This window comes from Mangifera indica, chromosome 17 (assembly GCF_011075055.1).
Source record: "Mangifera indica cultivar Alphonso chromosome 17, CATAS_Mindica_2.1, whole genome shotgun sequence".
Lineage (NCBI taxonomy): Eukaryota > Viridiplantae > Streptophyta > Magnoliopsida > Sapindales > Anacardiaceae > Mangifera > Mangifera indica.
In genome coordinates this window covers 824,205-847,092 of record NC_058153.1, presented here as the reverse complement: position 1 = coordinate 847,092, position 22,888 = coordinate 824,205, and the positions used below count along the sequence as shown (strand labels likewise).

General features: G+C 33.5%; 3 protein-coding genes and 1 pseudogene across 8 annotated transcripts; 3 read left to right on the top strand and 1 right to left on the bottom strand.

The window, feature by feature from the left end:
- Window positions 1–479: 479 nt before the first annotated feature.
- LOC123200412 (protein SAWADEE HOMEODOMAIN HOMOLOG 1-like) lies at window positions 480–4,557 on the bottom strand. The gene is made up of 9 exons (XM_044615578.1): window positions 4,097–4,557; window positions 3,470–3,555; window positions 3,295–3,340; window positions 3,051–3,189; window positions 2,134–2,203; window positions 1,391–1,442; window positions 1,050–1,193; window positions 816–935; window positions 480–733 (listed from the first exon to the last, which is right to left on the bottom strand). Exons 1-9 carry the CDS (start codon window positions 4,151–4,153, stop codon window positions 689–691), a joined length of 759 nt encoding a protein of 252 aa, XP_044471513.1. The 5' UTR covers window positions 4,154–4,557; the 3' UTR covers window positions 480–688.
- Window positions 4,558–5,309: 752 nt separating this feature from the next.
- On the top strand, window positions 5,310–11,275 carry LOC123201088 (tryptophan--tRNA ligase, chloroplastic/mitochondrial). Of its 5 annotated transcripts, none has more exons than XM_044616542.1 (16): window positions 5,310–5,490; window positions 5,577–5,723; window positions 5,940–6,027; window positions 6,542–6,583; window positions 6,740–6,829; window positions 6,927–7,055; window positions 7,147–7,176; window positions 7,549–7,620; window positions 7,874–7,986; window positions 8,118–8,139; window positions 8,226–8,291; window positions 8,559–8,615; window positions 9,700–9,746; window positions 9,869–9,950; window positions 10,115–10,204; window positions 10,814–11,275. In XM_044616542.1, exons 1-16 carry the CDS (start codon window positions 5,423–5,425, stop codon window positions 10,946–10,948), a joined length of 1,278 nt encoding a protein of 425 aa, XP_044472477.1. In that variant the 5' UTR covers window positions 5,310–5,422; the 3' UTR covers window positions 10,949–11,275. The 5 variants fall into 5 exon arrangements, with proteins under 5 accessions (XP_044472477.1, XP_044472478.1, XP_044472476.1 ...); XM_044616543.1 differs by having other exon boundaries at window positions 5,574–5,723; window positions 6,933–7,055; XM_044616541.1 differs by having other exon boundaries at window positions 5,574–5,723.
- A 3,447-nt stretch (window positions 11,276–14,722) lies between these two features.
- Window positions 14,723–17,201, top strand: LOC123200367 (annotated as a pseudogene).
- Window positions 17,202–18,205: 1,004 nt separating this feature from the next.
- LOC123200779 (mitochondrial import inner membrane translocase subunit TIM17-2-like) lies at window positions 18,206–20,266 on the top strand. Of its 2 annotated transcripts, none has more exons than XM_044616157.1 (2): window positions 18,206–18,362; window positions 19,429–20,266. In XM_044616157.1, exon 2 carries the CDS (start codon window positions 19,475–19,477, stop codon window positions 20,132–20,134), a length of 660 nt encoding a protein of 219 aa, XP_044472092.1. In that variant the 5' UTR covers window positions 18,206–18,362; window positions 19,429–19,474; the 3' UTR covers window positions 20,135–20,266. The 2 variants fall into 2 exon arrangements, with proteins under 2 accessions (XP_044472092.1, XP_044472091.1); XM_044616156.1 differs by having other exon boundaries at window positions 18,218–18,362; window positions 19,434–20,266.
- Window positions 20,267–22,888: the final 2,622 nt, after the last annotated feature.

Genomic DNA, 22,888 nt, shown 5'->3' with positions numbered 1-22,888 from the left:
GGAACAAAGTGTGAGCTATCTCCCAACTGAGAGTATGGGACTGATTTCGCCTCATCCTTTCTGGTTAAAATGCAATCTTCAATATATGTTATTATCTTTTCTGAAACTTTCATTTTCTGTGGTTACTGAACTCTGAATTATGCATTTCTAGTTACATTTAATTATTTTCACTGCTACTGTATTTATGATTAATTGTTTGTGCGTATTTCGGTCTATATAACTTGATGACATGATTAAAAGGTTTATGTTCATTTTTTAAAAGACAACATGATTTTTCCGATACTGAATTATCATTTCCGATAAATGCAAAATCTGTTGATTTTATGTTTAAAGTTTCAACTTTTTAGGTTTGTTTGCCTAGACTTTTGTGTATCGGAGGACTGTGGAGTGTAGTGAAGATGTTAAGAGATGACGCGTTTTTTTCATATCTTATGCATCGAAAAATAAGTGCAACGGGTTTAAATTTAAAATACCTGGTATAAATAAATTATGTGCTTCAATAAGAGCCTTTTTATTATCTTTAATTCCAGTTTACTTAAATCGGCCTAGAGCCAAAAGACATTGCCACGCATGGGTAGTCGGTTGTATTGTATATAACGACTAAAGCCTGGTATATCTGTACTTTCCCCTTCCACCTCAACACAAAGCCAAAAACACGAGCTGTAGACACAAACATTGCAGGACTGGTCTAAAATGTTGGCCTTGTACATAACCTCCTCAACCGAACTCTTTCCTGGTAAATGGAAAACGTTGAAAAAGACGATGAGGGCAACATTTGAAATCAAGAGTTAGAAATGTTTTTAACGTATTCATACCTCAGTGTTGTCATGATTGTATCGGATTAAAAACAGGCATCTGCAACCTCTTATATCATGCATTCTTCTTTGAATTTCTACAATGTGAGCATCGTAATAGATTGCTTGATCTCTCCTCTCCTAAAACGCAACAAAACCACACCGCAAGAGATAAGATGTATAGCCGAAATTTGGGGATAAAACGAAAAAAGATACTGGGTCATGTTTCTGGGCATGTAATGCATTTTAAATCACCTGGAAGCAGAGAACCAAATCTCCAACCTTCAACCTATGACAATCTGAATGTTCCACAGGAACAGAGCGTTCTCGTACTGCCTTCTTTACATTAACCCATTCATCTTCTTCAGCCCCAAATCCAATGAATCTGACACGAACTTCCTTTAATAAATGCAAAATTGATCAACTGAATAGACGGAACAAAAATTCTTAAGTCATCTAATTATGACCTAAACCTTTAAGTCCACCCCTTGATAACCTAAACCTTTAAGTCCACCCCTTGATAAAAGATCAAAAACGCAGAAAAAAAGTGGCAGTAATCCGAGAGCAAAAGCAACATATTATGATCTAATACTTACAGCTTCACCAGAACTAATAAATCTGTGAGCAAGAAACATCTCAACATCATACCTGCAAAGTCAAAATAATTATACAAAGATCAAGCTCCAAAGATGATGAAGCAATCCATAGATTATGAACTTTCTTTTCGATTTTTATGAAAATTATGAATTTGGATGAAGCAAGGAAGCTACCCGAAAATATATCTGCTGTTAATACAGCTGCTGATGATAATAGATGTACAAATTTAAGAATCCCAAGGAAAAATGAATGATCTGAAGTAAAAATAGAGGAACTCCAGAGACAACATATTAGCCCTCTTATTGGCATCTTGGGAAGCAACATCAAGGCTAAATAGGGTTGGATTCGAACCGAGTCAGTTCGAGCTCGAGCTTGGCTCGGTCAAGCCCGAAACGAGCCGGCCTTAGCCGAGCTCGAGTTGCTCGTCAGATTTTCTAATTAAAATTTTTGATACAAAATGACGTCGTTTTGACCAATATGTAATAAAATGACGTCGTTTTGATAACAAAAAAAGAGCCGAATCGAATTCGAGCTTAGCTTTCACGAGCTCGACTAGCTCGAGCTTGAACTCGAGCCAAGTATATGTGAACCGAGCCGAGCCGGGAGCTCGGCTCGAATCCAGCCCTAAGGCTAAAGCACCCAGATAATGTAATCAACAGAAACTATGGGTTTCACACTAAGATGCATCTGAACATTTTAAGTAATTACATCAACCCTTCTTGCATAACATATTTATGCTTACCATGCCCCGTCTTTTGATGACCTAGCCTCAAATTCCAATTCTGATAAATCTGAGAGCTTTTCTCCAGCTTCTGAAAAAAATAAAAACTATAATGTACATAGTAGCATCAGAAAATAAAATCTTGAGTGAATAGTTCAAGTAATTCAGTCAAGAACCATTCACAAGTTGGAGTAAGGAAGTTGAATATTTATCGAACTCATAAATTAAGCTAGTGCAAATGTAAGAATTGGAAAAAGAAAGGGTGAACAAAACAAAAAAAAAAAAAAAAAAAAAGAGAAGAGGTATCGGGAGAGCAAGCTTTCCCATTTATAAACATAGTCCATGCTGTTACTCATAAAACAAAACACCCTTTTCTTAGTCAATTAGGATCCTATACTAACAAAATCAAGTTATAACCCTCTGTTTTTTTCACTCACAATTAATATTGTTTAAGTGAATCAGCATTTATCTCAACAACCTAGACAGATGCAATACACATCAATTAGCATGAATATATAAACAAAAACAGATAAACAGATTCTTCTCCAATGGGATACATGTATTACAGCTTAGTGATAAAAATCCAAATAATATAAAGATGGTAAATCAAAAGGCTGCAGCTTAAAGATGGTGCTCTACCATATAACATATCAAAGTTGCTTATTTACTCAAATTATTGCAGCCAGAGTATTTTAAGAACAAAAAGTCTGAGAAAATTTTTTTACAGCCCATAACAATAAGCAATGAGATGCATTCTATAAGGTGAAAAACTGTATGTCATTATTTTAACAAATTTGGTTATACATCTGCAATATAAATTGAATACAATTCTATTGGGAAACTGAATGAAAGTATTAGAAACTATTGAGAAATGTGTAGTTATGAACCTAGACTCCAATTCCAATAGTTTCATAATATCACAAAAAAAAAAAAAGCACCTCTAGGTTCTTGTGAACTTTTGCGCTCTTTAGTTGGAGGGCAAGTTTCTGGGAGCACAGATACATTTTTGGGCTCATCTGTTGAAGAAGCAATTTTAGATGGGTTGTTTTGTTGCCTACTTTTGAACCAACTTTGCACCTAAGAAAATCATTATATTAGGACAATTACAAAACAATTAAATATAAGATTATACTACGACTAGACTACCGGCTACCAACAACAACAATGAAATAACATGACTACCTCCGTCCATTTAACGATAGGTTTCCCAGCACGGCCAGCTGAGATACTGCAAAGACATAATAAGCCTAAAGGAATTAATTCAGACACATGCTATTCCCACAAAGTTATATATGCATTTTATTTCCCAACCAATTAATTAGACCTTAACAGAGGATATGTATGGAGAATTACTCACTTAAAACTCTTTGCAACTTTTTGGCAAAATCCCTTGGTAAGCAAGTCTTCTTTTGATTCTACCAACAGTTTCTCCATTTTCCCAACCTGAATGATAGAAAGAAGGCCAAATCAGATTAACTGTGGCATTTATCATAAACCATTATCACGAATGAAATGACAAAAATTTCAACAATTAAGATCAGAATTCCAATTAAAGATTTTGAAGTAAGTTTTCTAATAGAATAGTATGGACACAGTGGACACATTATATATATATATATAAACTCTTAAAATGTTTTAAAAATTCAAAGAGAAATGAATTTGAAATAAACATACAACTGCATCACACTACTCTCTACATAACCAAACCCAAGAGAATTACATCATGATATATATCTTAAACATCAAAGGAATTGCAACTAAAGCAAATAAATTGGCAATGCCCGTTCAGGAAATTCCCCGACACACCAGCGAACTGAGCAAAAATCAATAGCCAATATATCATATCACAATGCTGAGTGATAAAATCAATAATTTTCAACCAAAACAAAAAAAATGTCATAATGCTTAATTATAAAATGATTGAGAGATTTTGTTAATACCCAGATAAATAAATAACACTTAGAGAGCAACACAGCATCGTTACCTCAGTTTCAGAGAAGCCAGTAAACACCAGCCTCTGTCTAGGTCGGAGACGATCCATAAACACTACCGCCAAGAAAAAAAAAAACCCTAAATATGAAAAAAATTGGGAAAATTCTGAAATTTAAAATCTATTTCAGGGAAAATAAATGGTTTGAAGAATGTCTGAGTTTGCAGTAACAGTGATTGAAATGGAAATCCCTAGACATTAGAGGCTTATAAGTTACAGAGAAACAAATTAAGCATTAAGCTTCAAGAGAATGGCTTTTAGGCGCCCTTTCTTGTGTGTGAGCCCTGCTGCTTTGGTTGTGTCGTACTGCAAATTTATGGCTTAATAAATAAAATAGAATCAAAACACAACGGTGTCGTTTTCTTCCTTTTGGCCATATATTGTTACCATCTCATGAAGCAAGTACAGAGTTGTGTGGTTTTGTAATTTGCGAAGGATTTTAATAGGGATGGTGTTTCCTATAGTAAGCCAAGGATACCAGCAACGACGAGCTCGAGTACTTCTTAGTTTAAGTTGGACATAATTTAAAAAATAGAATATCTCAAATTTATTAAATTAAAATTAAAAATAATTTATATTTAATTTATATTTTAAGTTTGAATTTAAAATTTAATTTAAATTTATGATTTGAATTTATAACTTTGATATATGATTTATTAATAAAATATTATTATTTTATTTAATAATAAACAAAATAATATTATTTTGACCGTAGTTTAATATGACTTGAATTGAATCACGAGCCAAACATAAACAAGTCAACCTATCTGAAGTAGTTTTTTAATCATGTCTGTTAAGGGAATTTAAACTAGATCACACCTTTTTTTGATGAGACTTGACAATTCTAACCCTTGTTTTTTTTTTTTTCCAAATTTTGGAAGGAAAACTATGTTAATCCTTAATTTTTTTATAACAATATTTAAAGTTATTAAGCTATTATTTTTCTTAATATGGTAAAAAAAATTTATTAAATGAATTAAATTCTTAAATATTTTTATTAAAATAACTAAAATTTTTAATTTTTTTTACTGTGACAATTAGTTTAATAACTTTAATAAAAAATGATATAAATTAGTCTATTTAATAAAAAAATTTAAAAATATATCATTTTAATGGGAAAATTGTAAAGTTGAATATATTTATTAACAATACAAAGTTCGGCCCATTTAATATAAAAACAAGAATTCAGTGGATGAAAATGTAATACTGCCAAATCTTGGGGGGTAAAAAGATTTCCTATTTCTCGTTCCCTCCCCCTTCCGGTCGCAGAGCGTTCCCTGCCGGATAAAATCAGAGAAGCAAACCATAAGAAGAGCCAAAATGGCGCGTGCTCTTTTTTCTCACTGTCTCTTAGTCTCGAACTCATCTCCACGCCTCGCCTCTTCACTGTACTGTTACCTCCTTTATAGTTATTTGAACGCTAATTTTTATTTTTATCAGTCTTAAATTCACATTCTGCTATGCTTTCAAGCAGGTCGCTCGGTGGCAAAAACTGGAAAATGTCGCCGTCAATTCGTCGGCATCGCTCACTAATCGGACACAGCGGCTGCGGTTTTCGTTGTCACTGCAGTGTCTCGCTCTCGCAAACTGCTGCTCCGGAGACGTCCTCAAGCTCTGTAAGGTACCGTCCACATAGTCACATTTTAGTACGTGCCGGTTAAAGTTATTATTATTTTTGTGACTGAACTGTTCTATAATGTCAAAAGAAGAAATAATAGTAATAGTAAATGGACGCTTGTATTGGTAATCTACTGTTATCTGAATATCATGTAGCTAAACTTGTTTCCATTGTTCTCTATCGAAGCATTTAGATTTAAGTTGACTGGTTCGTTGACAGGAAGAGGATAGTGTCTGGAGTCCAGCCAACAGGATCCATACACCTTGGGAATTATCTTGGTGCCATTAAAAATTGGATAGCACTTCAGGTATTACTTCAATTTCTTTGGTAAATTGAAAAAAGAAAAGGAAAATGAATGTTTAATATTTAAAATGGCAAAGTATATCATGAATCCTCTGACCTTTTTTAGCTGCTGTTTGTTGATGTTGTCTATTTCTGCTTCTCATACTTCTCTTTCAGTAGTTCATCTATTGTTATTATTTCCCAAAGAAATTCTTCTAAAATCCTAAATACTTTTGCCATTTGTTTGCTCCAATATCTTGTTGGGCACATTTATTTATTTTTGTATATTATTCATGTAATAGACATTGCTAGTGAGTCATATTCCAAATGCTCCTACTGGTCGCAGAAGTGTTGCCTAATATTTCAATTGATATTTCTTCTCCCATATATTGATTTGGTAGTCAACCAGACAGGGTAAGATATATTGGTTTGAACTAATTGTTGGATTTATTAATTTATATCTTGACCTTTTCTTTTACATGGTTTTTCATAGTTTTTTACATGATTTCATGCTTATTTTGATGGTGCTAATTTTGCAGAATACTTATGAGACTCTCTTTTTCATCGTGGATCTCCATGCGGTATGTTCTGAAGTGTTTTCTAATCTCTATAGTGGGAAAATTAATGAATATCATATGTAGTAGTTATCTTTTAAATTTGGGTATTGCTATTGCAGGAGTTATTGATTGTTTTTACTACAACATTTTTTTGAAAGATTATTATTTTTTCAATGACAGATTACCTTACCATATGATACACAACAATTATCTAAGGCAACAAGGGATACAGCAGCTATCTATTTGGCATGTGGAGTTGACACCTCCAAGGTCTCTTGCAGCTAATGTTTGTTTGTCATGCTTTAAGTGTCTTTAGCTATGCTGGACATTTGAGTTTAAAATACTCGGAACTAATTTGGTTGTGGAGATGCAGGCTTCTGTTTTCGTGCAATCTCATGTTCGTGCCCATGTAGAATTGATGTGGCTACTAAGTTCTGCCACACCAATTGGTTGGCTGAACAGAATGATTCAGTTTAAGGAGAAATCTCGGAAAGCGGTATGTGCACAGTTGGGTGACAGCTTCATATCCTTTTGTATGTATTACTTTTTGTTAATGAAACTTTCTTTGTGTGTTTGAACTTGATCAGTATTCAAGGAAGGATGAGCAGCCCCAGCCAGTAATCTCATTTGAACAAATAATCTATTGTATAAACTTGTTTCTTCTAATTGTACCATAGTATAAACAGCTTCAGTTCAGTGAACATCGACATGCTGAAGCGTAGACCAGACATAAGCAGTCAACTTTGAGGGTCACAAAAAATTTACATTGACATATTTGTAATAAAATTAAATGCTAACATTATGGTTTGGATTTCAATTCCTGCAAGATCTCCATAATTTTTATTGTTATACCATTCATAACATGAGCGGAGAATATGTTTACTTATTTGCCTTTAAGATTTTGCATGTAACAATGCAATGTATTATACTACAATTGTACCTTTTCATTAATTAAATCTGATTGTGTTTCTTTGACTTCTATTTTTCAGGGAGATGAAAATGTTGGGGTTGCTCTCTTGACTTATCCAGTTTTGATGGCTTCTGATATTCTTTTATATCAGGTGATCTCTAAGATTTGCTTTCTGTATGATTTTTTAATATGTCTTCTTTATGAATGACAAACTAATTTCTATTAGTTTACAGCATTATGGAAAGAGGGTCCTTAGTTGCCAATTAATTCATGGTTTATATAAATACATGTTAAACAATAGCCTGGACTCATTTGATATAGAAACTGTGCTCTTCAAGTATATAATGAGTTGATATATATCCTGAGAAAGCACGATTCTTATAAATTGCAGTGTGCTACTGCAGTCTGACTTTGTCCCTGTTGGTGAGGATCAGAAGCAGCATTTGGAGTTGACTCGTGAACTGGCTGAACGTGTTAATTATTTATATGGAGGAAGGAAGTGGAAAAAGTTGGGAGGGTAGGAAGAATTATTATTTATTTTTTACTTGAACACTGATAATATTCATTTTAGAATCTTAATATTTTGTTCATGCGGATTCAAACATAAATTGAAAACTTGGTTATTCACATTTTGCATATTAATTACAGGCGAGGTGGTGCTATTTTCAAGGTGGATTCTCTTTCTTGATACCTGGTTGAATTCATGAAATACTTAACTGCTAGAATCTTCTCTACTAATTCTGATTCCTGATATAGGTTCCTGAACCCCTAATACCACCAGCTGGAGCCCGAGTTATGTCCCTCACTGATGGTGTTTCTAAGGTTCTAAGAACTTTATGTTGTATGTTATTATTTATGATTTCATGAGTTGTATTTATTATATTTTGGTATCAATGAAAGGAGTAAATACAACAAATAAATTCTTTTCTGTATCTACCCTTGTATTTCTAGTATTATAGATTTGGAGTTATAACATGCAGAGCACTGAGAATGAACAATCAATAAAATCTTCTACTAATAGTTTTTGTTTTCATAATTGAAATACTTCTTTTCCTTACTGAATTTTTTTTCTGGGGTTAAATCCTATAGATGTCAAAGTCTGCACCTTCAGATCAGTCTCGTATCAATCTTCTTGACCCCAAAGATGTGAGTGGACAATACTTTTGCCGTTTTCTTGACTTTCTTTCTGAATATTGTAACATGTGTATGCTTTGATTATTGATGCTTTCCAATTTAAAGCCTTAAGGATATGCTCCTTTCTGCTGAATTATTTAGTATTTTTTTCAGCCTTTTGGTCTCGCTGTTCTCAGTGTGTAGGTTACATGGTCAACTGGCTGAGATTTTATTTTTTATTTTCTATTTGATTTGAATCCTAAATTTTACTATGACTGCAGAAAGCAAATAATGTTCCTATTGTCAAAACCTATTGTTATCTGCTATCTCATATCTACCTGCTGCTGATTTGTTTTTACAATGACCTGAAGCTATAAAACAGCATTAGTTAAGCAGATTGTACTTGTGTTTGATTTTAAACTATAAAACAACATCAGTTAAGCAGGTTGTACCTGTGTTTTAAGTTGGAAAAATTTCAGTGGAGGAACCAAGTTTCTGAGCTTTAAAGTCAGTGGTTTCTTTTTGTGAACTAAATTACCTGAGCATCTTGAATTAGTACCAGAACCCTTCATTCAAACTTGCTTATCTAAAAGAAAAGGGTGATTTTGAATTCCTGGATTTTTTCCCATATTGATTTATAATTTAAGTCACTTCTGATATACATGTTATAATTTGGTACTTGACCTTAAAATGGTTTAATAATTTTTTGTGATTCCACAGTCAAAAGCTACCTTTAAATAGCTACATTCTGCAAAAGCAACCAATATTGGGGCATTCTCTCAGGATTGACTCCTTATTGTATATGATAAAAGTTCATTGATCTTAAATGATTGTAATCAATATTAAGCAAATCTATAGCTGTAAAAAGAGAAATTGTATTCAATAGTGAATAGACTTTTGATTACATATATTTTTATTGCAATAATATAGCCATTATGTTTGGTATAAGTATTTGCTATAGCCATATAGGGATATTTTACTAGGCATTTGATTTTTCAAAATTTAATTTAGTGTTGTTACTGCTCATTTTAAATATGCTAGTAATGGTAAAATAACATATCTAATTTGCTAGATTTTCATGCAATCTTATTTCTTTCTTTCTGCTTCTGTGGTGTAGGTAATAGTGAACAAGATTAAACGTTGCAAAACTGACTCTTTTCCAGGGTGAATTCTTAATCTATCCTGATGTTGAAAGTTTTTGTGTTACTTATGTTTTCCTTTTGCTTTAGGATGGTTTATAGTATGAGGTCTTATAGAGACTTATATTTGTGTTTCTTCCATAACAGCCTGGAATTTGACAATCCTGAAAGACCTGAATGCAACAATCTACTTTCAATATATCAGCTCATGTCAGGGAAGACAAAAGAGGTATGCTTTATCAGCATGGTAAATAGTTTGCATCCTAGGTACTGATTCAAATATTTACATGGGGGGAGTTACAATTCTTATATGATAATTTGATCGATCACTTTCTTAGAATATTTGCTATGATATATTCCACACCTAAAAACTTCCATATGTACAATTTGCAGGAGGTTGCAGAGGAATGCCATAATATGAACTGGGGCACATTTAAATCTGTTTTAACAGATGCATTGATCGAACATCTGCATCCTATACAGGTTTCAGTGTCTTATTCTTTTATTCTAAAATTAAGATAAAGAGTTAATGTTTCAGGACATATGTGTACTTGCCATGATGATTACTTGCACTTTTTCTTGTCAGTTATTGATGTGTATCAAAGCTTATTTGTGTAAGTGTACATGACTTAATATTGTGAGAAACTAATAAGTTAACCAATTTTGGCTCTGAGTCAGCAGGCTGATTTCATCATATTAAATTGCTTTCACAAGATTTTGTTTGAAATTATGAATGATTTGTCAGAGAACTGTATATTTTGCTTGATTCCATGTGTTCTTACATTGTGAATGCTAATTCTCAAAGGAAGGCTTTCTTTTTTTGTCTTTGTATCAAATGATATTGTGCTTGGATGTCAATAATTAGTGCATGCAATTTATATTTTTTTCTTCATTTTATGCAGATCCAGTTGTCTTTTTCTTCCAGATAGACGACTCTGTATTATGTTGCCATTTTATTAATAGCCCCACTCATCTAACTTTCTGAGATGATTTTTTCTTTTGTTGGAAAATATACTTATTTTCTTCACTGCTAATTTTCAGTTATTACTGACTATGATGCCCTATAAACGATTAGGTTTTCCTTTTTCACAGGTTCGCTACACAGAAATCATATCTGATTCAACTTATTTGGATAAAGTCCTAGCAGAAGGTGCTTCAAAAGCTGGAGATATAGCAGATGCTACTCTCAATAACGTCTACCAGGCAATGGGATTCTTGCGGAGATGATTGGAATTGATATTGTAGCAGCTATTTTTGGAGAAAATATCTATACTACAATAACCTCAAAGTTAGCCTTTGGATACTCCATCATCACCCACAAATTTTTTTGAGTACTACCATTATCATATTCTTGCTGAGTTGAAAAAAGAACATATTTGGAGGCTGACAAATTCTTTTTTGCAGTTGCCTCAACCTCTCCCTTCCTGGCAGGTGCATTTGTATTCCTTATTATTCACTGTACATCATAGTTATAATCTTCTTTTCCTCACACCATTTGTTATTTAATTGATCAAGTATTTAATGAAGCTGGTTTCTCTTGTGTTCTTTGGTGGATATGACACTGTTCTCTCAAATCTTCCCAAGGACCCTAAGTTATCTTGTTTCTACAATGACATAGCTTCATGACTTGTTCTTCTTCTCCGAGTATTTGTTTAGCATGCTTCATGATTTTGTTCTCTCTGATAAATTACTGGTTGTCACCTCTAGTTTCTTGAAACACTTTTTGCCATGTGACGTATCAGACAACTTCACTGGCAAAACATTGACCGATAAAAAGCTGACTCTTGTTATTTTATGCCCTCCAAATACTTTGAGGACATTATATGAATTAAGGGTGTTCAATACCATTCTAAACTATTCATGAAGGCCTACTTCAGTATGATAAGAAATCTTACTCTATACTGTTGTATGAACCTGTTACTGGTTAGAATATGCAAGCTGCTATTTCAGTAATAATGCTGTGAACTATTCCTGTTCAGATTTTGAGATTGTTAATAAATGTATGCTACTATAAGGGTATTAATCTGCCAAGTGGAGAAATCTTTGTGCTGCTTTATCATTTTTAAGTTCTTTAGAAAACCTTTAAATGTAGGATTTATCACATCCATTGTGAGATTCTATTAGGACTCATATTTAGGTGAAATATCTATGGACAGTTATGAAATGAGATTGGGCAGTTACGAAACATGTATGATTTGTACGGGTAGCAAGGAGTAGGATTGGACAGTTATAAAATAAGCAAGCATAAAAGAGAAATACTGGGTTTGTTTGGACAGCTTTGACTGATTTATGGAGAGTTAGCATCTCAAAAGTTAGGCAATTTAGGGATAGTTTTGACTTCTCTCAAATAGCCAATCAACAGAATAGTAGCCTATGGCTATGCTCAAGCAAGAAGCACACGAATATGTCTTATCTTCGTAACAAAAATCTTCGTTCAATATGATTGTCTTCGTAATCGATTAAAGCGTGGACTATTTGGTGGATATTAACGATAATACGGGTGTCAGAAAGAAGAGAAATCTTAACTTGGCAAAAACATTAGGAGTGGCTGCGAGGAGATGAGAAATGGATAGCAGAGAGATTTGGCTGTAGGTTAGAAGGCAAAGGTGTAGGTAATGATGATAACAAACAAGAATCGAAGAAATGATGAAAAAAAGTCATAGGGGAATAAAGCAAAAAGGTCCAAGAGGTGGAGCTCAGGCTATCTCAAAGTGAAAGAAGTTGTGAAATATCATGACAAGAATCGATTAGTATCTGAAGAAGTGGAGTGTAGGGATCCACCACCACTACACATGGTGAAAGCAAAAGTGTTTTGTTATGCTCAATATTTGTTAAAGCTTTAGTTCGACAATTCCACTCGAAGGCTTGCGGTGATTTCACCAAAAGTCTTTTTCTTTGACAATTCTTTTTACAACAATTTTTCTTCTTATTCTAGAGTAACTCGTCATTTTCTTTAAAATTATTGTTCATTATTCAAGTTGGTTCAAATTTGTTGTTTTGGATAGAGTCATATCAACCTTGAGCATGTCAACTTGCACGGCTCTGAAATTTCCAGTTTTTAGAGTTAGCTTAAGATGGTGAGCAAGGCCAAGCTACATTGAACAGATGGAGTTTGTGCAGTTGACTTGGTGCGAATTCAAATGTTTTTAGGCAAATGCACAGTATTTTACTTTTGAATTGCACCCTGTATATACAATATATATATATAAGCATACAGAAGTGGTGCGTGTACTCTGTACGCACTCGTACGCATTGCGCACTCCGCACGCACTCAAGCATTCCTTCCAGCGCCTACGTATACAGGACTGAGAGGGTATTTTTGAAATTACAAATAAATTTACTTATAAAGGTAAAATGACTGTAAGTTTGCCTAAAAAGGTTTAAACGGATAAAATTTTGTCTATTTTAATTAATATCCCTTTATAATGACTTCTAACTTCTGTGCAATCATATCAAACAATATCATATCAAAGGGCCGGTCGAGTCTTAATCGGTGGTCAGATAAGTAATTTCATCCACATGTCATTGATATAAATAAATTTTTGTATATATACATATTAAATTGAGTTAATCAAACAAAACAAAACAAAAAATCAATTTAGCCTATAAGCAGATTTGCCACCATACATGCAAGCTCATGGAGTCTTATGGCCGATATATTTCTTCTTACATAATGATCATGTCAGCACGATGGGTTAACCGGATTGATTGATAAATTTAAACATTGACTCGGATCGGATTAACCCTATGGACCTCCACAAAACATAATGTTTTCTTGGTCATGAGGCATTAACTAGCAGAAAGCCTCACAGAAGAAAGACTAGAATTAGCCTCTTGAATATTACTGATTATGTTTCACAAGTTCCATGCGGGTCTTGTTTGTTAATAGTTCTAGAGTGGGTTTCAGCCAAGGATTCTCCATGCATTTCCTCTTGTTGGCCCAATCGACCTGACTTTGAGAACGATGGTTGAAAGAAGTCAAACAATACTCATCATAGATCGACACTAGCTTGCTAGCTTTCCATTTTAGTACGGTACAGGATTATCAATCTTTCTATAAAGGCCAAAGGGTTATCTCCCAACCAAGTTTTGATATGATTTCCAAGTCACATTTACAAAGTTTAAAAAATTCAAAATCTCATTTATAAGTTAATTGTTATTAAATTTTTCTTTTAGAGATAGAGATAAAATCATCATTTAATTAATAATATTAAAAAATATAAATTTATTATATGTTTCTCCTTAAGTACTAAAAACTAACAATTTCACTTCTGCTTAAAGTTTTCTAATTTTGAAAAGTTATATTTTTCCTCTAATTTTTTTCTTCATCTCTCTGATCATCATCTCTGATACTGACAATCTCCCCTCTTCACCTTAAACTGATGGCTGATACAGGAGAAAAAATCTGGAGCACACAAAGAGATCTCAAATCTCTTTGTCATTGGATCTCTTGGTAATCCGTTCTATGTCGCTTCTCCTGCGTTGACCACTAGTTTAGGATGGAGACAGAAGGTCATCGAAGTTGAAGATGGTGGCAAAGGGGAGAAGAAAAAAACCCTGAGGTTTGGAGGGGGGAAAATATTACTTTTCAAAGTTAAAAAACTTTATGTAAAAAGAGAAATTGTTAGTTTTGAAAATTTAGAAAGGGAAATATAATGAATTTTATATAATTTTTAATATTATTAGTAAAATAATAATTTTACCCTTACCTCTAATAAAAAATTTTATTTGAGTTGACTCATGTGTGAAACTTTAGGTTTTTTAAACCCATGGGTGAAACTTTAAAATTGCATCAAAACTTGGGTGGGACATAGTGCTTTTGCCTTCTGTAATTTATGCCATGGTGGCTTATAGTAGGTCTGATCCGAACTAGTTCGGCTTGTATTACCGGTCTTGTTTGTTTAGCGATGACACTGTTTGTTTTATGGAGGATATTTATTTAATCTGAATTTAAACTAATCCCAAACTTTATTTGGTTCAGATTGAATTCGTCCTATGTGATAGCGCTGAGAGTGAGTATGCCAATAAATATTTGTGATAGTGCTTTTATTCTGTACAAGAACTGAAGCAATATATAGTTTTTTCCATCAAAGTCTTTTCCATTTCCATTTCATAAACAGAGTAATATGGAAAAAAATCCTCAGTTGGAACTGAGGCTTGGTCCTCCAGGTGAAGACCAGCCTCCTCTCTTCTTTGGTTATATCAATGGCGGCGTCCATGGAACCAAAAGAGCATTTGAGGACATATCGATGTCCAAAGGGTTGGCTGGTAAAGCGGAGGAATCATCGAATTCAAAACCATGTGACTACAGAGTGGCAGTCCTGCAGTGCCTGGATAAGAAGTCTTGTTCTAGTATTGATATTTCTTCAGCTACTGCAAAAACATGTTTGATGAATGGCTCCAATAAACGGTTTTTGCCCTGCTTTTCTTACTTTCCTCTCCATCCATATGATAGAAACTAATCATAATCATTCTGTTAATTGTTTTTTCATATAAAGCAAACAGCCTTTGGATTAAACGATCCCACTACAGGATGCTTAATTAAAAATATTGAATTAATTTATATGGTAAATAACTACTTACTGATGGAATAGGTGATCACTTCATTTATAAGACGTTATGTTGACACAACAAGAGGTTCTACTGTCTGGTCAGTGGGCGAAGGCCCTGCTCCCGGTAGGAATAAGAATGATAAAAGGGTTGTTTAGTAATAAGATCATGATAGGATTTGGTTTAAGGATGATTAATTTTGTAGTAAATATATTCATTGTAACTAGAGAGATGAAAAATATTCAATAATATTGACTCAATTGGATATAACACACTTTTGGGTGAATCAAGATAAATCGTGTGTGGTTTTTCTCTTTACAATATGACTACTTGTTTTATTGATTTTATACTGTTTCTTGTCCGTTTTCTACAATTACCATGCTTTCTCCTCTTTTACTGTAAATATTTTGATTGCTGCAAATTCTTCACAATCTTATGCTAACAAAGAGTTGCAATTCTAGACAGGGTTATTCTTCCAAGATGTTGGTTGAGTTGGAATTTTAGTAAAAGGCTCACTGAATTTTTTTATCTCCTTTCTGCTTCTTTGGTTGTTCCTTTAATACAAACAGGAGTGAAGTTGCTCCAGTAGTTGGATGGCCTCCAGTTGCTTCATTCAGGAAAAATGTCGGAAACAGCAGCTTGTCAAAGCCAGCTTCTGAAATCCTGGAGGAGGGAAGTGATAAAAAACCTGAAAGTTCCAAAAACAATTTGTTTGTCAAGATCAATATGGAAGGAAAATAAATCTCAGTGCCTACAACAGCTATGAGCAGCTCTCCTTTGCTATTGATGAACTGTTCAAAGGTTTACTTGCAGGTGCATGCAGACTCACTTCCGTTTAGTCCCAGTGCTTTCTTGTTATAAATTTGTGGTTCTATATTAGATTCTGCTTTCGAATTTTTAGCTCAGAGAGGTCCTCCTGCTGCTGTAAAAGAAAACAAGACAAAAAAATTGGAATTATTTACAAGTTCAGTTGCTGAAAGTGATCAATATACTCTAGTCTATGAGGATAATGAAGGAGACTGGATGCTGGTTGGTGATGTCCCTTGGCAGTAAGCATATTGTCACTATTAGTCTATTACTTTTCACACTAAATAATCAAATTCCAACATTTTCATTAAGGGTGGATTCGATTCAAGTTGAGCTGAACATGAGGTATGCTTAAGTTTGAATCAAATCTATAATGCTCAGTTCAAGTTTGAATTAACGCACAATGCCACCGTTAAGATAAACAATGTCATCAAATGAACAAACTAGTTGATATCAATCCGAATTGCCGAGCTCTGGCTCCAGCCCAAACCGGATCAGCCCCTAATTTTCATAAGCTAAATCACCACCATTCAGTTACAAAATTCACCACACTGTAAAACCAACCAAATTCTTATGTTTTGTATTGTGATATCACTTTTCATTTTATAGATATATGACATTTTTCATCGAAACATATTCTTGCAGCATGTTCATATCCACAGTGAAGAAGCTGCTAGCTCTGAAGAGCTCTGAACTTGCAGGTATTCCATGTGAGTTCACTTTTGTTCTAAATTAAGGGGTGCTCAAATTTTAATTTCTGGGTGGGCTCACATTAGCGTAGTACTAAAGGCTGCTTAATGCCTCTGGTTTCAGTTTGTTGCAGTGAACACAGGAAGGCTTTAACCGGATGACTTCAACATTTATATGTAAGGATTAAATTCCATTATTCTTCTGTAGAATTTGCCTCCTTTTGTTCGGAGATGGTATAGGAGAACATTTCAAGTTGAAGTTAGTGTTTTTCGTGGTCTTGGAGCCATAGCCTTTGTAGAATAAGCTATGTAAATCCAAGTTGCTCTGCCTGTGAATGAGTCCATTTAATAGTTCATGTGGATACGAGGGATTTTTATCTTTTCTAATGATTCAAACAAACCAAGCTCCATCTTGAGCTTACTGTTCAAATCAAGCCACACTCTATCACTACAAGGATATGGTTTATATAGACATCCAATCCATGACTAAATCTTACATAGACGAAACATGCATTGACATGTATTAAGAATAAAACTCCTAGAAGGGTTGGATTCTATTCAAATTATTTAAGTTAGTTCAGAGCTTGGATCGAATACGGTAAGTTTAACTCAAGATTTGAACTCGTTTTTATAAAATTAGTTGAGTTTAAATCAATTTGAATCGAATTCAAAATTAAATTATTTTTCAATTAAATTTAAGTCTTAACTTATCAATCTCGAATTGATCTTAAATAGAGTTTTTTAGATTTGAATTGATCTCTATCCGTTTACATAGAGATAAAATGAAAGAAAAAGAAAGACGAATCACTTTAATAGAGATCTTACAAATAGAAATAAAATAATTTATTTAGTTTTTATAATTATTATAAATACAAACTTCTTCAAAGATAAATAATATAATTGTAGCGAATCAAACCACTTTAAAATTTATTTTTTTTTATCTATTCATACAAAATCTTGAATAATATCTCATATATAATCACTATATATAGTGGACAACAAGAGTATTTTATAATATAACTATTATTATAGTTTTTATTACACGATATTATTTTTTTGATAATGTCTTTTTTTAACTGGGGATCTTATTCGTATTGATTGATAAATATCTTAAGACATAATAACTAAATTTATAATCATTATATCAGATAAGTTAAAACACAATCCTCTCTCTCTATATATATTGGTAATTTCTCTCTTTCAAACATGATTAACTTTAAAATTCTTATAAGATTCAATGTATTAGTATTGGTATGGCGCACCCAAAGATGCATTCCATTCTCAATTCCTTTTACATTTCTGTTGAATTCCGACAGTTAAAAATAGCCATAGTGTTTATATAATTTGATAAATTATTTTTATGGTCTAAACAAAACTGAGATTGTTTGATAGAAAGGGGGGTATGATGCAAGGCATCCATTATCTTGGGTCAAAAGGGAAAACCACAAATATTGGGTACATGTCAATATTTTAGAAGTTAAGGGTGCTCTGTAAATAACTGAAATCATGAGCGTGCTCTTTCGCCTTTCAATTGCGGTGGCTGTTTCTCCTCGGCGGTCTCTTTCGTCTGATCATCAAATTAAGGTTTTCTTTAGGTACCTTCCGATTCGATCACTTTCTGTTTGTTTCCCTAGAATGTACAAGAACTTTTGTAATGCATTTTATTTATTTGTTAAACAAATTACAGGAAAAAGAAGAAAGTTCCTTGTTATTTTTACTTTCCACCACTTGTATTTTTTCTCTTAATTAAGTCTTGATTACAGAGGTTCAGCTCGATAATGGGTTTTAGGATTTTATATTCTAATTTCGCTGATAACTATGATCGAATTATCAAATTTAGCTCATTGATAGCTTCCTTGACTATTTATTTATGTCTTAGATTTTCTTCTAATCCGGATAGGAACAGTGTTTAAAAAATGGACTGGACTAGATGGTCGAATCATAATACGAACATCAGCATGATTTATTTAAAATTGAGAACGAATAGACTCCAAACCTGGGATGACCAGGATGTAGAGAGGCAGAGGCAGCTCTGTGCTGAAAACATTTAGTGCTGAAAACATTTATTGTTGAACGTAATCTACTAAGTATATTAAATAAATAAAGTTCAAGTTTCCTCTAACGACATATTATGATTAAACTTTTGATTTGCATAGTCCAATGATTGTGGGCCAGTCATTAGATCAGAGGTTTGTTTTTGCTCGATGTGGTTGGTTCGGCCTCGTAGAGTTGATCTGGTTTGAGTGAGGTTTCTTGTTAAAAAAAAGTATATTAAATAAAACATTCTCAAAATTTTAATTATATCATGACGACTTCACTGGTCCTCTTGGCCCATTAAAGTGGTTGTATCTGGATCAGCCCTTGATTGGGTCAAGACCTAGTCTGATTATGAAAGCATTGGGTAGGAGTATGGTTTCTGAGACGTTATTATGAACTGCTTGAATTGATTATATTGTAGTTTATATATATGTATATATATGATCTGGATATATCAATTGGTTTAATCAAAGAATACTCAGAATTTTTGTCCTTGAGTTTGATGTATGAAACACCAAAATCCTTGTTATATGTTTAGGGATACAGCCAATGTGTGTGTATAAAATTAAATCAATGCAGGTTTTTAGTCTCTGTTTTTTTCTTGACTTCTCTTTGTATTTTAAGTGCAGGTGTGCACTGGTGCTAGATTTATATTCTTTCTTCTGCTTCTATGGGGACCCCAGAAACCTCTCGAGAGCCTTGTCCTGACCGTATTCTTGATGATGTTGGTGGTGCTTTTGGAATGGGTGCAGTTGGAGGTGCAGCATTCCACTTCTTAAAAGGCATATATAACTCTCCTTCTGGAGCGCGTTTAATTGGAGGCACTCAAGCTGTACGCATGAATGCACCTCGTGTTGGTGGTGGTTTTGCTGTGTGGGGTGGCCTCTTCTCCACTTTTGACTGCACAATGGTCTATGTTCGACAGAAAGAGGATCCATGGAACTCAATCATAGCTGGTGCTGCCACTGGAGGGTTTCTTTCAATGCGTCAGGGCTTCGGTGCTGCTTCCAGATCAGCAATTTTTGGTGGGGTTTTACTTGCTTTGATTGAAGGAGCTGGGATCATGTTAAATAAGGTTCTGAGTGCACCACAGAACATCCCCATCATGGAAGAGCCAATTCCAAACATGGCTGGTGTACCTGGATATCCAATGGGGCAATTGCCAGGTCAAGCCCCTTCAATGGTTGAGAGTCCATTGCCATCTTCCTCTTCTTGGTTTGGAGGGCTTTTCGGTGGTAAGAAGGAGAAATCAGCAAAGAGTACTGGAAGTAAGGCAGAGGTCTTGGAGAGCTTTGATTCTCCTCCAGTGCCATCATTTGAGTACAAGTGAATGGTTAGTTGTTATTGTTCTGTAACTATGCTTATTAATCAGCCTTTCTACCATTTCAATGTGTTGTATTATCATCATCCATATGCAACTTGCAGTTATTGCAGTTTTATGACAGATTTTAAGTTGAGCCAAGGCCTGATGTTACTCCATTCTTTTCAATTGCACTTTGAATGTGTGTGTGTATATATTAATTGCGTATAGCTAGGGTTGCAACTGAGTCGAGCTAAGTATCATTGGTTCGAGCTTGATTCGTTAGAGTTTGTGTAAAGCTTAAACTCAAAGAAATTAGGGGTTGGAGGATCGAGCTCGAGTTTGAGATAAAAACCATTGACTCAAGCTCAATTCAAGAAATTACGTTGAACTCTATGTCTTTGATCCAAACTTGCGCTACCCTAGATTCAGCTCAACTCGGATTGAATCAAATCCACCTGTAGGTTTAGCATGTAGCTCCATTCAAGGGTTGAGCAAGGAACTCTCCAAACCTAGAAGGCCTTCAAGTCGCAATTGTTAGCTGTATTTGTACCCATTTTTCTTCACCTTCCAAGATCTACTTGACTGGTATAATCATTTAAAACTGAAAAACCTTTCCACACACGTGAATTAGAAAAAATAGGCCCCCTCGTGAAACATGTATAGTTTTCATATATATATATTGATTATTGAGTTTACCAGGTCTAGAACATAAATAAGTTTCACACAGCTTTTGAAAAAATTTAGATGGGCCAGTTCCCCGCATGGCCCTATGATGACTCCGCCCCAGCTCTATGTGAGTATGTAGCTTGACGTCATGGCAACCCCTAATGTGGGCAATGCATAATGCAATTCTCGATACAAACAAAGCAATGTCTCATTCATTCTAGAAGTCAAGCATCAATGCCATCTTCTAAAAGTCGACGGAGCCAATGGATTAGACGACTGGTTGATTCATATACAAATGGAATCATTATGAATTAATGATAATATTTATTTGAATTAATGCAGTGACATGTGACAATTTGTTTATATGGAATAATACAAATATAAAAAAGACAGTCCACTTTTGAAAGTTTGACCAAGATTAGGATCACATGACCATTCCACATAGTCAATATTCAACCAACAACTTTGCCATCACTATGCCAAATACATTGGCTAGTATTAATCGTTTGACTTTCATTTTTTTATTTAGAATAAGTTAATAATTTATCAAAGAGCATCACTATTTCCCACCCAAGCTTTGACGACATTTTGTTCCAACTCATTGACTTTTAAACTATAAAAACCCACCCCAAACCCACCTTTGTTAGAAAAATACTATTGGTAAAATGATCAATAAAACTATATGTACCCGCTTTAGGTACATAAATGTATACACATTTATATGTGTTATTATATGATTGGATGATTTTGAATTAAGAATAAAATAATAATCAATCATATGATGACACATATGAGTGTGTATACATTTGTGTATCTAAAGTGGGTACACATAGTATTGCTCTAAAATGATTAAATATCATTTCACTTTTCCAAAATTAAAAAATATATATTGACATAGAATCACACCCACAAAGGTGTGATCTTACTATATCACCGTAAAATCTTGGTTTAAATACTCTTGACTCATTATTAAAATATAATTCACTATAAATACGTAATCTATCATAATTTTACTTTTACTCTTTGCAACATAAAACACATTTAAACAACTTAAGAATTCACATACTATGTAATCAATCATATTTAAGTATATATAAACAATGAAAATTTATATACAAACTTAATATTTTTTTCATGTTTTATTGATATAAAATTTATTTACGGTATCATAATCACATTTTTGTTCTGATTTAGACTATCAATCCAACAAAATTACATCTTGATTGTGAGATAATGGATAATATGACAATTTAAAAAATTAATTGGTCAAGAGGATATAGTAATTTACTTTTTGGATGTTGGATCAAGACCTTTTCTCATTCACAGAGTTAGGTTTTGGGTAAGAATATGCAGTTCAGAGTTTAAGGGTTGATGATTTTTGTTAGTTCCCCAAACCTTGGGTTGAGTCGTAATTTACTCTATTAAAAAATAGTTAGTTGCCACGGTGGTGCCAGAAAAAGCCCTTACATAATCTAAAATTACAAACTACCCCCGTCACTGAGACCGTTGGTAATTCTCTCTAGAAAGTAAGAAACCAGCTACTGGATTTTGGAATTTATGCTCTCGACAGCAAGAAACCAGCTACTTGATTTTGGCGTTTATTCCAATGTAAGAATATTAATTTGTATACCAATGGCATTGTTTCAAATAATTTTTAATTAAAATATAATCGCACTCAATTACGTAAAATATATTATTATTAACATATAAATTATTATTTATTAAAAATATATATAATCTTACTTATATGATACATGATTATTAATATCTTATTTTATATATATATATATATATATATATATATAATATATATATATATATATATATATATATATAAAATAGTGGATTTATGTGTTATAAACATCCTCGTGGATGTAAATCGACATAACTTACAAGATTTCTCCATTAATCTTGTCACATAATAAATCACATCAAATTTGTCCTATTTCAATCCGATAGGACCCATTACCGTTCCAATTAGAGTGAATCAATTACTATGCTTTGACTGGGATGATAACACCAAATTTGACTATTCATAAGTGACAATCCTGTAATTCTATTCATTTCTAGCCCCATTTTGATTTCCCAAAACCAACATTATTATAACCCCGTTCA